The 17,356-nt window shown below is 39.7% G+C and overlaps 2 protein-coding genes across 3 annotated transcripts; one reads left to right on the top strand and one right to left on the bottom strand.

Moving 5' to 3' along the window:
* The first annotated feature begins 1,220 nt into the window (after window positions 1-1,220).
* Window positions 1,221-15,437, top strand: LOC111328743 (adenosine receptor A2b-like). Of its 2 annotated transcripts, XM_022933231.2 has the most exons (3): window positions 1,221-1,357; window positions 12,621-13,048; window positions 13,365-15,437. In XM_022933231.2, the coding sequence occupies exons 2-3, from the start codon at window positions 12,654-12,656 to the stop codon at window positions 14,032-14,034; spliced, it is 1,065 nt and encodes a 354-aa protein (XP_022788966.1). In that variant the 5' UTR covers window positions 1,221-1,357; window positions 12,621-12,653; the 3' UTR covers window positions 14,035-15,437. The 2 variants fall into 2 exon arrangements, with proteins under 2 accessions (XP_022788966.1, XP_088612761.1); XM_088756635.1 differs by lacking the exon at window positions 1,221-1,357 and having other exon boundaries at window positions 11,105-13,048.
* On the bottom strand, window positions 7,145-9,428 carry LOC148732832 (uncharacterized). Its single transcript, XM_088756634.1, has 2 exons — window positions 9,171-9,428; window positions 7,145-9,031 (listed from the first exon to the last, which is right to left on the bottom strand). Exons 1-2 carry the CDS (start codon window positions 9,342-9,344, stop codon window positions 7,955-7,957), a joined length of 1,251 nt encoding a protein of 416 aa, XP_088612760.1. The 5' UTR covers window positions 9,345-9,428; the 3' UTR covers window positions 7,145-7,954.
* Window positions 15,438-17,356: the final 1,919 nt, after the last annotated feature.

The following is a 17,356-nucleotide window of genomic DNA, read 5'->3' as shown; positions in this document are numbered from 1 at the left end:
GCTTTTGATCTTTCTCGAAGCTTTTCCCTAGCGAAATTTCACCGCCAGAAAATGAAGACATTAATGTCATAATTTTAATGAAAAATTCTGACGGGATGCCTCAAACATCTTGGGAACTAGAGGCTCTGGTTGAAACGGCTGAGGAGGAACTGGCATCGAGTGAGGCGCCTGGCGAAGGAGGGGAGGGGGGAAGGTGTTTCGCTGACGAGATGACCGAATACCGAGTACATTTATTGACCCTCAAAACTCCGGAAGCGTATTATGACATTTGGTTAGAAATTTAGCCATAGGAAACTCCTCCGGTGAACTGCACTTTCTTGTAAGCGCCCTGCATCCGAATACACCCCACATTTTGAACAAAAAAATTCTTATCACAAAAGAAGGACCAACCTCATTGGAGCGCCGAGCATTACGCACAGCCATAAGAAGGCAGCACTCACGTCGGCTTGTTTCTATTTAAAAACGCGTGTTTGTGGTGCATTTTTGCGTATCATACACTCACTGTTTAACTCCTGAAAACACCAGAGAAGATGGAGATTTCGAAAAAAGGTTTCAGTTTTGAAACTGAACACAGCGTTTTGACGATGGTCTATTTGAAAAATTGACAGGTGAAAACGGAGGCTTCAGAAAAAGAAAGCATGTCACATTGTCGATTCTATTAGCGTTCGGGTGCGTTTGAATTTGGAAAATATTCGAGAACATGTCAAAAAGAATGTGTTGAAGAACGCATTTCAGAGGACAGGTGAAAAAAAAAAGCCAAAACGCAACTGTCAAAAGAAAGATTTGCTAAGTTAAATAAGCCATTTCAGGTTTTACCCGGTTTTTCTGTCTTAACGAAATTATCTCCCCATTTAGTTAACCGTGGAAAGCCGTCGAATTCTTGCAGCTGTTTAAACACAGTGACAATAGACTAAGTGCAGTTCCTCCTTTTCGGCGAAGACCGTCCCACGGGTCAAAATAAAAAAATTAATAAAAAAGTAAAATGGTGTCAGGGCGCTAACATCAATTTTTTTTAATACAGTTTTTTTTTCGATTAGCTCGACCGATTTCGCCGAAAAGGAGGAACTGCTCTTAGTTTATATTTACAATTACTTAGCTGGTTTCTACTTTTAATTGGTTGCAACTGCACATTTAAATCGACGTGTCATTAAAGCCCGTATTCTTAATGAATATTCACCGAAGTTGCCTTGCAAATAAAGTGCGCAGTTGTTTAAATTCAGTCGTACGTTAAGACACAGTGTGCAGAGGTTGTCCTCGTCAGGAAGAAGGGCAAGTTTATTTTTATAGAGGACGTAGTTTCCTCTGGCAGAATATCAGGCGTCATCTACATCAGAGATGGTAGTCCTGTTTCATTCATGTAAGTACCTGATAAAGCTCTCTTTCTATAATTTTACTCACAGCATGTGAACTAAACAATATTGCCGGCTTAGCCGACATATTGCAGCAATTCTGGGGCAAAAGAGAACCGGGCTAAGCAATAACAATTTCTAGACGTGGAAAACTCCTCGGGTGTACTATTTATATCTCAATTAATTTTTTTTCTCTGTCCACATTTGCACAACGTTCACGTTTTCGTGGGAGAGTTCTTTTATACATCCCGTTGTGGTAAAAAAAAAAAAAAAACAATGGGTTAATGGCTATTTAATGGAGACTTGGTTTTTGGTTGAATAAGACATTCGAGCGTACTTCCCAAAGCTAAACGTGTTGCTAAGATGTTTTGCAGTTTGGATAAAACATGCTAAAGCTGAAGACATTATGTCAACCTTCTTTATCTTAATAATTTGGATATATCAACAAGGTTGAAATGGTAAATTGGCCACCGTAATGATTACAAAAGCTGACGTTTCGAGCGTTAGCCCTTCGTCGGAGCGAATAGAGGAATTGTGGGTTGTGTGTGCTTTTAAAGGCAGAAAATGGAGCTACGTTATTGGTGGGTGCATGGCAACGAGAAAAACATGAATAAATTAGTGGAATGAAAAGCGTTCATTGATCCCTGTGGGATTTAGACTGCCGGTTTGAAAGATGAGCTTTTGTTCAAGATTTTTACGGCTTTCTGTGCCACCTAAGTGCAAGGAAAGACCGCAGATTGCCATATGTTGCTTAGAATGATTGGGTAAATTAAAATGTCTAGCGACTGGTTTCGATGTGTCCTTGGCATTCCCTTCCACGTCTCGAAGGTGTTCTCGGAATCGGTCACCTAGTCTTCTGCCTGTTTCGCCGATGTATATCTTTTTGCAATAAGTGCAAGTTATGCAATAGATTACATTAGCGGAGGTGCACGTGAAGTGGTCGGTGATCTTAATGGATCGTTTAGGTCCCGATATTTTATCAGTGTTGTGAATGAAAGGACACGTTTTGCATCGTGCACGAGCGCATTTAAAAGTGCCTGGTTGCTCATTAATCTGAAAAGAACTTCTGACTAAAAAATTGCCTAAGTTTTTGTCGCGTTTGAATGAAATGAGCGGACCTCCGCTAATGTAATCTATTGCATAACTTGCACTTATTGCAAAAAGATATACATCGGCGAAACAGGCAGAAGACTAGGTGACCGATTCCGAGAACACCTTCGAGACGTGGAAAGGAATGACAAGGACACATCGAAACCAGTCGCTAGACATTTTAATTTACCCAATCATTCTAAGCAACATATGGCAATCTGCGGTCTTTCCTTGCACTTAGGTGGCACAGAAAGCCGTAAAAATCTTGAACAAAAGCTCATCTTTCAAACCGGCAGTCTAAATCCCACAGGGATCAATGAACGCTTTTCATTCCACTAATTTATTCATGTTTTTCTCGTTGCCATGCACCCACCAATAACGTAGCTCCATTTTCTGCCTTTAAAAGCACACACAACCCACAATTCCTCTATTCGCTCCGACGAAGGGCTAACGCTCGAAACGTCAGCTTTTGTAATCATTACGGTGGCCAATTTACCATTTCAACTTTGTTGATATATCCAAATTATTTCGTTACTCCCACCGACGCAGCCCCAAACAGTTTCTTTCGAAACTATCAGCCTTTATTCTTTATCTTAACCCTTCAACTCCGGTGACAGACTGAATTCTCCTTACGTTATCAATACAATATCAAGAAGACAAGTAATATGAGAATAAAAAAAATTATTACACGACTCGGGCAGTCAGAGGGCCAATAACTAAAATCAACCAATCAAAATGCTCTATTGCCGTCAATATTCTCTCAGTATTGGACCGGGCACTGTGCCGAATGGTCCCGAATGATACCGCACTTGTGTCCCTTTGAACTTAAGTCGTGTAATAAATCTCTTATTAACCAAGCTTGCTCGGAACCGTACTGGAAGAATATCGGCCCTCGGTCTCTTTTGTACGGACCTCGCTGCGCTTGGTCCGTATTGTCAAGACCTCGGGCCGATATTCTCCCAGTACGGCCCTCGCGCTTGGTTAATAAGATATGTATATCAACTAGGGGATTATTGATTCAAAAAACCAAATTTTCCAAAGCCACATAATAAGAATTGCCGTTATGTCAGACAGTACTGAGAATGACTAATAGGTAGGATCTTGGGAGTGAAATGGTTAAAATGGTGTGGACCTCTGCTCGTAGTTTCAAATCTTCCCCGGTTATTATAACCTAGGAAAGATTTAACAATTCAGTTTGAACAGGTAGCCTCTCACATCTGACATTCGCAATTTCTTACTGAGAATGTAACCTAGGAATGGTTAGAAAATTCTTGAAAAGCTTGCCCTATAAGCCTTTATGATAATCGAAGTCTATCAAGATAACTTCCTTACGGATTAAACTGAAAATCATCATTGAAAATAACACGGAATCTACAGTCCCTTGTGAATAATCTCGAACAGAAACTCAAGGCCCCATTTTGTTTTCCTTCGTTTACAATTTTTTACTCACAAAATTCAAGTCATATTAAAAAAACTTGAAACTGAGTTATTTATATACCTGCCGAATTTTTGATATATTTTTGTTCACATGTGCAGAGTTTCAAGGACAGACTTGATATTGTCTTTCTTTATCAAAATAAAAAAAAAGAAAAAAACAGAGAAAGAGAAGAAAAAATATTATAATTACCAGTTGTTTGATCATAGTTCCACGGATAACTTGGTTAAAAACATATGGCTTTTTCCATTTAAACGAACCAAAATTTTAATAATAACTTATATTGATAAGGGTAATTCTGAAATTAATTTAACGCATATTAACATTTTTTTTGTAATTACTACGTCAGATTGAAAGTATTCTCCATGTTGCCTACACTGACACAAATTCCGTTTCTTAGATTGAAGCAGTTAAAGTTGCTGTTGTTTTGTTCTCATTATTTGTCGAATGATTTTTTTCATGTAGACTATGGGAAATGTCAATCTCCCTATTTTCGCGTCTAATTTGATAAATTACTTAGAGATATAAGTCCTCAAGACACAAATACTATAAGGTCAAACTGGTCAAAAAAATCAGATTAGTATTCTCGATAACATGCCTGTCCATTAGGATGAAATAAAACCGAGCTACGTAACGTAAAATGCTTCCGTAAAATGGGGCGTAATGATGGCCTGTATTTTCAAACCAACTCAACATGGAGGAATAAGAGTAAAATAGTAAGTCGGATTTACGTCACTAGCTTTCCATCATACGCAAATTATCAAACTTTATTCTGGGCTTAAAAGTAGTTTATCGTACATGATGTGGAGAAAGCCTCACGCGGAATCAAGGTGTTGCGAGCTTGGCAAACTTTGGTGACACAGAGCCAAAAATTTCACATGTAGCAGAAAAAAAAAGTATTTATACAATTTTTAATTCCTTTTTTCTGTATTTAGATAAGAAATTGTTATATATCTGTATCACTGTCAGCCGGTCAGATATTTCGAATTCGAGAAGCAACGAAAGAAAGGAAAGATCCCTCGGAACATAACAAGTTTGTGTCTTGTGAGTATATGGGGCCAAAATTTGATCTTGAAAGGTTGGAAATCTCAAAAACCTTTCCTGAATCCCTATTTATTTTGCACGTTTTGTCGGTGAGCTTCGGAAAACTAATTTTTCAATTTTTTGACACGATCGTCCACATTACCTCACTTTCCTTGTTTACATGTTAGGTTTCATAAAAATGTCAGAAAAAGGGAAAAAATTGTCCTTTAAACGCATGAGAAATGTTGCTCTTTTACTCCTATACATAAAATCAAGGTGATGCTACACAAGGCTATCATTACTTCGCTTTTGGACCCGACATCGCTTCGTAAACATCATTATAAACCAGTAAAAGGAAAAAAGGCGTGCAAGACAATCTTCAGTGTTGCGACAAAATCTTGTAGTAAGAGATTATAGATAGCTTATAGTCTCGTGGTTGTTAACGTTAGAAATACACTCCTTAATATCACCAATCATATTTTAAGAGAACATTTCAACGAAAAGATTTCGTATGACACGAAAATTTCTTATAACACATAATCACTTCTTGTCACCTGTGTTTTTAATTTCAATCAAGCTTCCTTCGGTGACAACTTTCGAAGTTCACAATTTTAATTAAAATTATTACATGCTCTACAAAACTAGATTTTATAATTCTCCGAAAAATCACTTGGAAATAACTGTTATTCGCATTTAAAGCCTTTTCTAGTTTATTTTGACGATATCTTAGTCGAATTAATTACAAATGAAAGCTTCCTTTATTTGACTAAACTTCGTAATCATTTCGATCGTGACACCTTTCTAGTGCAAGGTTTGTCCATGACCAAACTACTAATCCTCCTACCTGTCCATTGGGATGAAATAAAACCGAGCTAAGTAACGTAAAATGCTTCCGTGAAATGGGGCGTAATGATTTCGATCGTGACACCTTCCTAATGCAAGGTTTGTCCATGACCAAACTAATATTGCTCATTTGAATTAGTATGATTGTTATCACAGCAGGTACTTTAGTATTTTATGAGGACAGAGGTAATACCTTGAAGTATGTTATTTCTCTTACAAAAATTTGGTTTTAAATGAAAAAAACTCCTGAGATTATCTTTCAGATTAATGTAGACTCCAGCCAAGAGATAACTTTTAAAAAGAGAAAATTTATTCCACGATCACAGTCAAACGAGTAAATTGAACGCATCCGATTACGTTGAAGATAATGATGAAAATGATGGTTCGACTACAAAGGAAATTACGGCTATAATCATAATAGATCTAAGGAAATTGACAAATAGGATGAAAACGAAAAAAGGACAAACGACTCACATATATTTCCTCTTATTAACGTGAACGGGCAGGGTGAAAAGCTGGGGCGGATCCAGGATTTAGTTAAGGGGTGTTCTGAGAATTGTCCGAGGGCATGCTCCTCCGGGAGATTTTGAAAACTAGGTCTTAGGAAACATGATTTCCATCCCTTTGAGCGAAATTTAGGGGGTTCCACCCAACCAGAACCACCCCTGGATCCGCCCCAGAAATGACTGATGATTTAGAGTGAAACTGACTTGCCGTAACAAAGGCCAACACGGATATATCATACATTAAAAAACGAGAACATAGAAGTGTATTCAAACGAGTCACATGATGATCAAGAATTAAATTTAAAATCAAGAGTAACGTACTTAAGAGAAAAGTCACGCACGTTTGAATCTCACAAATACTGATTTGATTCTGCGTAAAACAGTTCTTAAGAAATTTAATTTAAAATGAATAAAGGCTGATAGTTTCTTAACGAACTGTTTGGGGCTGCGTCGGTGGGGGTAACGGAATAATTTGAATATATCAACAAAGTTGAAATGGTAAATTGGCCACCGTTAAGGTTATAAAAGCTGACGTTTCGAGCGTTAGCCCTTCGTCGGAGCGAATAGAGGAATTGTGGGTTGTGTGTGCTTTTAAAGGCAGTAAAAGGAGCTACGTGACTGGTGGGAACATGGCAACGAGAAAAACACGAATAAATTAGTGGAATGAAAAACGTTCGTAGTTACCTTTGGGATTTAGATTGCCGGTTTGAAAGATGAGCTTTTGTTCAAGAGTTTTGCGGCTTTCCGTGCTACCTAAGTGTAAGGAAAGACCACAGATTGCCATATGTTGCTTAGAAGGATTGGGCTAACACGCTCTTCAAATTTTTCGCGACTTTAATTTCCTTGGCCAAAACAAACTTCTTTTCACCAGGATATTACGTCTCTTTGCACTGTATAAATTATAGTACAATGAGATTTTAATATTATTTTTGTATTACTAGAAGCCCTACTGTAACAGATCAAATGGTATTGACATAGCTTTGGTCAAAAATATGATGTGGTCAGTTTTACATTTTTCTGATAATCATCTCCTTTATGTTCATTAATACAAACTACTATGTGTTCTGTGAAAATAGATTATAATGAAATCCAGTGACATTCTTCAATTGTCATTTCAACTAAATCTAGGTCAGGGGCATGTGACCAGTATGGAATTCTTTCGTCCAGTAGTTCCAAGTGTGAAAGTCGTGCTGGCTGAAAGGTTTTACTTTTGTGTCTGTGAAGCTGGGAGCCTGAGTCCAGGTGTATAAAACTAAAGCCACACTTAAATTAGCTTAAGGGATGGTGAGAGGTAGTCAGAAAAAATAACCTGTGCTGCATGGATTTTGTTTTGGCTCCCTCCCCTTCCCTTTGCATTGCTATCCAAGCCTACTTAAGTGTGGCATAAGTTTTATGCACCTGGGCCCTGTTGAGTAACCAGGATAAGTGTTACCAGCTACCAGTAGCCATTGGTTGCAAAAAAAAAATTGTTTAAGCTTGCTTTCAGGAAGAATGTAATTTATTATTAAGTTACTATGCTAAATGGAAAAATGTGGGTTCTTTATCTTGTGTCTCTATCTGAGTGTAGAATATGTAATGTTATATTAAGAAATTAATGTATGAAATTTAAAAAAATACCTTTTAACATTAGCTACTGCCTATTTACATTAGCTCCCACTCCCCCCCCCCCCCCCCCACTCTGATTATGTCCAGCATCTGTGCACCACTTTTCAAAGTTCTCCCTCGGTAATCTTTGGGAATAGTTGATGAAAGTAAAAATCACTCAAGATAGTAATATTGTGCTCCCAAGATTCCTCTCGTTCAATCTTGATAACAGCACTATCCTTTGTGGTCCATACAACAAAGTAGCAGAATTTGCGCTTTGTCAGGAACATCTGGCCTTGACACTGATGCCAGTAAACATGTGTGGTAGACAGCGTATAATTCCCTTCCTTCTCCTCCAAGTAAAAGTCTGTGTGCTCACAAGCTTCCTTGATTGTCGCATTTCGATGTGTGTAGGGGCACTTACACTCAATCACCGAGTCGTCTCCCACAAGTCCATCAGGGTAAGCACCCAGAACTCCCGACTCGTGTAGCCAAAGGCCGGTCTGTACAGGTGTAAAGTTTGTGATGTTGGTGAAGGATTTCAGGGCCTCAGTCTCATTGTCCTGTCCCCATGCAATTGCTTTAACTCCACTCAAGTTGTATTCCCCAAGTAGTCGCTTGATAAGAGACGGTGTAACTCTTTTTGCCTGGAGGACGGAGCCAAAATTACTAGCAGTCAGGTGGCCTCTACGAGCTTGGTGCCATGCAGGGCTGTTTCGCTGGCCAGCCGTGAGGGTGCTCACAACATTTATGGTTCTCTCCTCTACTTTGGCATTCTCAATCAAGTACTCTAATTGTTTTTCCTTCGTAGATGCCATAAGGAAACCTTCTGAGTAAATGATATCCTCAATCGTCTTGATCGGGAGAGGGGTAGCAGGTTGTGGTTCGGGACTCAAGATCCAGCAGGTCCCTGTAAATTTGCCATAGCGCTTTAGTTCGCTGTACAGCCACATCCGATCTTCTCGGCTAGGATCGCGCGCCAAAGGGCTGTAATCCTTCTTCTTCGGTGGCGCTGGAAACATCTGGCTTGCAGACTGTGCGCTTTCTGCCTTTCGCTTTCGTTTCCATTGGCATTCCAGGTCCGTCCTGCTAAGGTTATGGATGCCATAAATAAATATGGCTGCCGTGTGACTGCACTTGAACTCGCCGCGAGGACACTCGCATTCTGTGTTTTTTATTTCAAGGTTTTCATCGAGATAAATCTGATAAAAAGATAATTCGAAACAGACACGTAAGTTGCAATATATATTCCGCAATATAAACATTAAATTGGAGGTGAAATCGGGGTTGGGAGTTCTTCGAATTGAACATACGTGTTGTGATCCCAAATTGGCAACTTACTGTGACTTTGTAGTCCTTATTTTTCATGCTTGCTTGGACTTCACCTTTGATAACTCCCCTGGAATAAATAAAGCTTTGGACATGGTCGGATTTGAAGTGGTTTTCTCCGCGATCAAGCGATTTCCGCTCTCCAGAAAAGAAAGAAACGAGTGAGCATATCGATAAAGACGCCATGTTTGAAGTATGAGTTTAAACTGTTTAGACCAGAAAAAAATGCTGTCATGGCAACGTGACGTCACACTTTAGGACTCTATTCCTAATGGCGAAGGTCTTCTGGCCCTTAAACATTTTTTTGATCTACGTACTGTTAAGGAACCTAAGTCTGAAACACTACTACGCTTAGCCGAATTAGTGCTCACACTCAATTGTTTTTCATTCGGGGACAACTTTTTCAAACAAACCAATGGTGTAGCCATGGGTACCAAAATGGGACCTAGCTATGCCAATCTTTTTGTAGGTTTTGTCGAACACCAATTTTTCAGCCAATACAACGGCTCCAAACCTGAACTCTACGGTCGCTACATCGACGACTGTATCGGCGCCACCTCCTCTACCAGAGAGGAGCTGACTCAATTCATAACCGCAGTCAATTCTTTTCACCCAGTTCTGAAATATACCTGGGAAATTTCTGACAATTCTTTATCCTTTTTAGACATCAGTTTCAATTGAAGGCAACGTTTATGCACTAGTGCGTATTACAAACCTACAGACTCGCACAATTACTTGTTGTATTCGTCTTACAACAAATATATATGAAATACATATATATGAACTGCGGTTATGAAACGTATATGTGCACGATCCTTCGCAGTAAAGCACTATTTAAGCAATAGTGAAAATAGTGCTTTACTGCGAAGGATCGTGCACATATACGTTTCATAACCGCAGTTCATATATATGTATTTCATATATATTTGTTGTTTGATTTATCATCTACGGGTTTATGTCGAATTAATTTGATGGCCTGCTCCCAGTTAGCTTGTTAGCTCAATTGGTAAAGCGCTGCACTAGTATCGCAGAGGTCAGTGGTTCGAATCCCGTACAGGCCTGAATTTTTTTCAGGTCTGATTTTCACTATTGCTTAAATAGTGCTTTACTGCGAAGGATCGTGCACATATATGTATTCGTCTTCGCATCCATCTCACGTTAAGAGTCCCATTCCTTTTTCTCAGTTTCTAAGACTTCGTCGTTTATGTAGTGATGACTCTGATTTCAACCACAAAAATTAGAGTCAATGCGCCAGTTTTTCGATAAACGTGGTTACCCTGATTCTGTCGTTCAAGCGGATTACCACCGCGCCCAACTTATTGATCGACATTCAGCACTACAAACGTCGCAAAAGGAAGATTCCGACCGCATTCCATTCACTCTCACGTTTCACCCTCACAACCACTCAGTTAAATCCATCATTCTTAAAAACTTTAAATTACTTCAAAACGATCCAGAGACAAGTACTATCTTTTCGCAGCATCCGCTCATTTCATTAAACGCGACAAAAACATAGGCAATTTTTTGGTCAGAAGTTCTTTTCAGACTAATGACCAACCAGGCACTTTTAAATGCGCTCGTGCACGATGTAAAACGTGTCCTTTCATTCACAACACTGAGAAAATATCGGGACCCAAACGATCCATTAAGATCACCGATCACTTCAAGTGCACCTCCGCCAATGTAGTCTTTTGCATAACTTGCACTTATTGCAAAAAGATTTACATCGGCGAAACAGGCAAAAGACTAAGTGACCGATTCCGAGAACACCTTCGCGACGTGGAGAGGAATAACAAGGACACATCGAAACCAGTAAGCAACATACGGCAATCCGCGGTCTTTCCTTACACTTAGGTCATAGTTAATAGGTAGCACGGAAAGCCGCAAAACTCTCGAACAAAAGCTCATCTTTCAAACTGGCAGTCTAAATCCCACAGGTATCAACGAACGCTTTTCATTGCACTAATTTATTCGTGTTTTTCTCGTAGCCATGTTCCCACCAATCACGTAGCTCCATTTTCTGCCTTTAAAAGCACATACACACAACCCACAATTCCTCTATTCGCTCCGACGAAGGGCTAACGCTCGAAACGTCAGCTTTTATAACCGTAATGGTGGCCAATTTACCATTTCAACTTTGTTGATATATTCAAATTATTAATTTAAAATGCGCAGCCTTTGTGATTTGGTCAGATCTTCAAAAGTCGATGAATACTACTGATATTTCAGCCGAGAGGAATTAATTATGAAAGAGTGGTTACCTTGAAGGAAAATGATAGTAATGCAAATATTGAGTGGATGTGTTTCGCTCGAAGGGTGTTTTAGTTGTTTAAAGATGGATTTGTTTCTGACAAATCAACTCTGGTCATTCTCATCTTACCGTTCAACATACTTTGGAAGAATATCTGGTTCGTTATGGCAGCAAATCACAGAAGGACTACGATTAAAGGAATAATTCGCGTTACCTACGCGTACAGGAGAAAAAGCTAGAATTATTTTGGAGTTTTAAAAGTAAATTTATCTTAAAATCAGTCGCTATAAAGACAAATTGAAGGCTTAAACTTGTATACTTATGTGCTGAAACTTCAGTACAGTGGAACCTCGATTTAACGAAGTGCCAAGGGACTGTGGAAATTGGTTCGTTATATCGAGGGTTCGTTATATCGGAAACCTCAATTTAACGAATTTGCGGAAAAACAACCGGAATGTTCGTTATATCGAGGTATGGTTAATAATTGTTTTAATGTTTGTGTGAGGTCAACAAAATTTTAACAATTGCGACTGGCTTGTCAAATGTCATAATGAAAAGTTAATGAATAGCGCAACCGAACAGAAACTAAAAAAAAGAAAACTACTTTACTTTACTATTAAAATTGCTAATCAAGGCGCCCAATCAAAAATTCTTCTAATGAGAATCGCCTCATTTTTGTCATTCTTTATTCAACTTCTAAAATTGCTAATCAAGACGCTTAATCAAAAACTTTTTCTAATTGCCTCATATTTAGTCTTTCGTTAAAATGCGCCTTTCATTTTAGAGAAAGAGCGCGGAAATTTCCTTTCAATCTTTGTGCCTGACTTGTCAAATGTCATAATAAACATGAACGATGTGTAAAGTATTAAACAACAGAACACTACTATATAGTACTGCACTGTTGGTCTGTTTCGCATTTGTCTTTTGTTAGGTGTTGACATCAGTTCGTTATATCTAGGTATCTGTGTACGTTTGGGCTTCTGGATTGTGTTTGTTATAACGAAGATTTCGTTATATCGAGGTTCTGTGGCATACATTTTACTGTAACTTTAGCCGGGCTGAAAAGTATCATTCGATCGTTATACCGAGGAATACGTTATACAGAGGTTCGTTGAAACGAGGTTCCACTATAAATGATTCGGGAACTGGATAACGCCATGAAGCAATAAAAACAGAGCATCAACCCGCTTTGCCGACTTTTCTTTCCTCAGAAAACGTTGTCTTATCGCATAGGAAACGGAGTTATGGATAGAACGAAGACGCCACACGTACGTCCCGGGGAAGTCACCACCTGCGCTTCTCGAGAGACTACGTCGACCGCGATTTTCTTAACACTCGCTATAACTGCTGCACTATCCGCCACTATGGGAAACACCCTCATCTGTATGTCCGTGTATAAAACCAGGTCGCTAAGAACACCCGCCAACTATATTCTTGTCAGCCTCTCCGTAGCGAGCCTTTCATTTGTTCCAGTGTTGGCGGGTTACTCCTTTTCTCTCACTATCAAAGAATGTGATCCGAGGGCTAAAACCGTGTGCACGTGGTCTTCAAAAACTGATTGGACTTTATTCTGCGTGGTTATGCTTCACTTACTGTTCATATCATTGGATCGACTGTTGGCCATAAAGCAACCCATGAGGTTTGTAAAACACCAGCATTTTAAATCTTTTTTTAACTTAAATTTGTTAATACATTGGATTGTGTATTTTGATTGTCCAGGTAAAAGTAGTCCTAAGAAGGACTTTCGTGGGTAGTGGAGGACTTTTGCGGAATTCATAACTGACAACAAAATCGTTCTCACGACGACTCTCCCTCAGACGACCAGAAAACTTAATTAAATGTTACACCCAGCTTCAAACCATTTATGGTGTTCTACAGATCCCACTTAAGAGATAACCCCCTTCGTGCAAACTATGCATCAGTTTTCTCATCGTTTTTGCTTCATCCCTCAACAGATACCCTGTCTTGGTGACCACAAAACGCACTCTCATTGCAATTACAGTCCTGTGGATCGTTGGCATCTTGGAAGGTTTTTCGCCAATTATCATTAGTGAAATTATAGGAAAAAAAGCTTACGCACTTCAGGTGCTGATAGAAGGTTGTCTCCAAAACAACCTTATTCCAAACGAGAGAGACTTACAACGCATCATCCCTCACTTCCTAACTCTCATAACAATTATTGCCTTACTGCCCAGCGGTATCATGCTGATTTCACATGCTTGGATTTTCATGATCTCCTTCAGACAATACAAACAGATAAGAACATTGGAGGACACTTTCGCGCAAGGGCGTGTCACTGAAATGCGCGCCGCCAGAACCGTAGCTGTCATCGTGTTTTCGACGTTGGCTTGTTTTGCACCTCTGCTCGCTGTGACTCTCATCACAACATTTGAGCCGCCCAGCGGTCGCTCGCTGAACGCAAGTGAAACGATTGTGAAGTATAGGCTCTTTCCGAGCCTTAAAATTCTGTACTTATTAGCAATAAGCTTCAACCCTTTGATTTACGCTTTGAAAAGTGAGCCTTTCAAAGTAGCATTCAAGAGGATACTTCGACCTTGCTGGGCAAGCTGTCGAGCAAACCCCTCTAGGATCGTTCACAATGGAGAGCTCCCTGTTCGAAATTAGCCCCCAGCCTTCCACAACAAAAGACTAAGGAGAATTCATTAAGAAACTAAACATAGTGACGCAATTCAGAATGTTTTGTTATAATAGATTTAGTTTACTTTAACGAGTTTTGCGCCGAATACATTAAATCTGAAAGCGTCTCTCCGACACCTATAAAATCCAAGTTTTTTGTTAAAGCAACCAAACGAGTGCTGCACATTACCAGTCCTCGTATCGATTAGAGCATCATTGTTGTCAAAGCAAGTACATCGGTACTTTATCTGGACTGAAAAAGGCGAAACCTTCTGGTCAATCCCATCTACCACAGAACTACTGTTTATGGACAAGAATACTTAACGTCATTAGTTGAAGTTCTTCGTGAGATCTTGTAGATAAGTATTGACTTGATTCTATGAAACTGAGCTTAGCAAATTTTCCACCAGACTCTTTTTGTTCGGCCAGATCCCCATCTTTCTTAGAACGATATGTCAACTTCAACTAAAAGTCATTACGACGGAGCAATCACTTCTAAGGATAAAGGTGTCAACAATGCAGATATTGACCGGGTGTACTCCACTTGGAAGGTCTTATTTAATGCTCCAAACAGCTCAACTGTAGTCATTCTCCTTCTTCGACCGCTTGCCTCGGAAGGACATTGTTTTGTCGCGAGGAACAATTCATAGACAGACTGCGATTTAAGAGGGCTTCGGTTATTCACGCATATAGGAGGACTATGTAGAATTATTTGTCTTGTTTTTAAAAGTCGATTCATCGTCAAATTGGTAGTGATAGAGACGATTTAAAGATTCAACCTCGTACTCTATAAGCTCACAGCTTTTCAATGTTCTCGTGGGATAACGCCATTAACTGAAAAAAAATAGCGCATTAACCTTTGCTGATGTTCCTTTCCTCAGAAAACGCTGTAATATTGCAAAAGAAACAGAGTCATGGACGGAAGGAGGATGCGGAACTTGTTACGCAATGAAAACAAACCTTGCGATGCGCCAGAGCGCATCTCGAGCGCAATATTTTTAACTCTAACTGCTGCACTTTCAGCCACAGTAAGGAACACCCTCATCTGTATATCCGTGTATAAAACCAAGTCGCTGAGAACACCCGCCATTTATCTTCTTGTCAGCCTCTCTGTTGCAGGCCTGTTATTTGTTCCCGTGTTGGCGGGTTACTCCTTTTCTCTCACCATCAAAGAATGTGATCCGAGGGCTAAAACCGTGTGCATGTGGTCTTCAAAAACTGATTGGATTTTATTCTGCGTTGTTATGCTTCACTTACTGTTCATATCATTGGATCGAATGTTGGTCATAAAACAACCCATGAGGTCTGTGGTGCAAAAAGCAATTCAAATCTAAGTTGAATGGGTGATTCAAGAATGGCCTTCCAGTTTGGGCGTTGACTCTATGATAGTTACGTGAATGCATGTTGTCTCTTGTAAGGCTAATCGCACAGGGCTAAAATGAAGGGCATGTAACGAGAGCATGTACTAGCTCTTTTCATGTTTACCTTAAATTGTCAGGGGTAGGAGTAGGAATTGATTAGAGTTTCGCTTCTAAATTGAACCCCCGGGGTATTTCTTGTTACAGCTTATTTTAGAGATAGGACGCGCCAATGAGAAGCATCCTTGTTAGTTGTCTTCTCTTGAGATTTCAAAGCTTATTATGAACTTCAGTAAATTCATTCTCCTAGATTACCTTAACAACCCATTTTATGCAAAAAGCGACAAGCAAGCAAGCACATGAAATCTGGTTTCGAGGCATTGATTGAACGGCAATTTAACAAAGCTACTCCGGAGTAATCGAGAGTGCTAATTGGAGGAACATATTGGAAATGCAAACTGTCTCTCTTCTATCGCATTTCTCTCATCTTCATTTTCTCAACAGATACCCAGTCTTGGTGACCACAAAACGCATGCCCTTTACGATTACTTTCCTATGGATCGTGGGTATCTTAGAGGGGGTAACGGTAACGTCGAACCTGATCAAACAAATTAAAGGAAAGCGAGGCCACCCACTCCTAGAGCTAGTGAATGGTTGTCCCAAAACAGCATTATTCCACGTAAAGCTCATACACAACCCATAATACCACATTACCTTACTCTCGTCATGTTTTCAGCGTTGGCTTGTTTCGCACCTCTGCTCGTTGTGAATCTCATCACAACCTTTGAGCCGCCCAGCGGTAAGTCGCTGAACGCAGGTGAAACGATTGCGAGGTAGAGACTTGAGAGTCTTAAAACTGTACTTGTTAGCAATAAGGTTCAACCCGTTAATTTACGCTCTAAAAAGTGGGCCTTTCCAGATGGCAATCAAGAGGATACTTCTACCACGTTGTGCAATCTGCCGTCCAAACCTCCCAGGGAACAAGTTCAATGGAGAGCTTGCAGATCGAAATTAGCTCCCAATCTTCCAAAACAATAAGCGACTGAGGTCTAGTCAGTTACAAACCAACTATTTCACGAAGTTAGTCGGTATATTTTCTTTTTCTTTCTTTCATTTTTTTCTTTTTTAATCGAGGCGGGGGGGGGGGGGGAGGGGATTGAAATTAATTCAACTTAGAAAACACACAGTGGGAAAACTATTTAAAATAAAATGACAAGGAACCATTTTAGATGAGAAGCGTTCCTGGATGTTAGTCTGAGACCTTCGGATCTCCAATTATCGGTGGGTACAATAATATTCCTTAGGCTAGGTTATGGGAATCATAACACAAGATACTTACGTATGCAATGCATAAACTCGCATGGGCTCAACACATTTCTGAAGTGAAGAAAAGCTTTGTTAACAAATCGAATTTACGAAAGCGTTGTTCTTTTTTACCACGCAACATACTCCTAGATCTATATTTTAATTTTACCCTCTGTTTCTTAAGCGCTGCCGATATGGGGAAGTTTTACTAACAAGGATGGGTTCCTTGCTCTGGAATGTCTACACAGTAGAGCTGCCAAGTTAATATACGGCCTAACGCGAGATATGCCCACCACAGAAGTACTTAAGACTGCCAAATGGGATTCCTTCCACTTTAAGAATAAAGTCAAGTTGGCAACATTAGCATATAAGATTTTACATGACTGTACCCCTCCCTCTATGGGTCATATTTTAACCAAGACTTCTTCTATCCATCATTTTCGTACTATGAACACGGTAATAGTGCCACGCTTTAACACTTATTTTATGAAAAATTCAATAGCATTTAGAGCTTCTATTGTGTGGAATCTCTTCACCCCGGATCTCGTAAAGACATCCAATGTCAGGAACTATACAAGAATGGCCTCTAAATCCGACAAATTACGCAACTTAAACTTACAGGCGGAATCTCCACAAACAATGCCTCA

Source organism: Stylophora pistillata, chromosome 4, assembly GCF_964205215.1.
Source record: "Stylophora pistillata chromosome 4, jaStyPist1.2, whole genome shotgun sequence".
In the NCBI taxonomy this organism is placed as follows: domain Eukaryota; kingdom Metazoa; phylum Cnidaria; class Anthozoa; order Scleractinia; family Pocilloporidae; genus Stylophora; species Stylophora pistillata.
Note: the sequence above shows the minus strand (reverse complement) of the source record. Positions and strands in the feature narration are given on the sequence as shown.

What these genes read in the sequence shown, in the direction of transcription:
- LOC148732832 (XM_088756634.1), bottom strand. Translation starts at nt 9,344, where the DNA reads ATGGCGTCTTTATCGATATGCTCACTCGTTTCTTTCTTTTCTGGAGAG. An exon ending in ATAAGGACTACAAAGTCACA is followed by an intron (nt 9,032 to 9,170) that starts GTAAGTTGCCAA and finishes TCTTTTTATCAG; the next exon opens with ATTTATCTCGATGAAAACCT.
- LOC111328743 (XM_022933231.2), top strand. Translation starts at nt 12,654, where the DNA reads ATGGATAGAACGAAGACGCCACACGTACGTCCCGGGGAAGTCACCACC. An exon ending in GCCATAAAGCAACCCATGAG is followed by an intron (nt 13,049 to 13,364) that starts GTTTGTAAAACA and finishes ATCCCTCAACAG; the next exon opens with ATACCCTGTCTTGGTGACCA.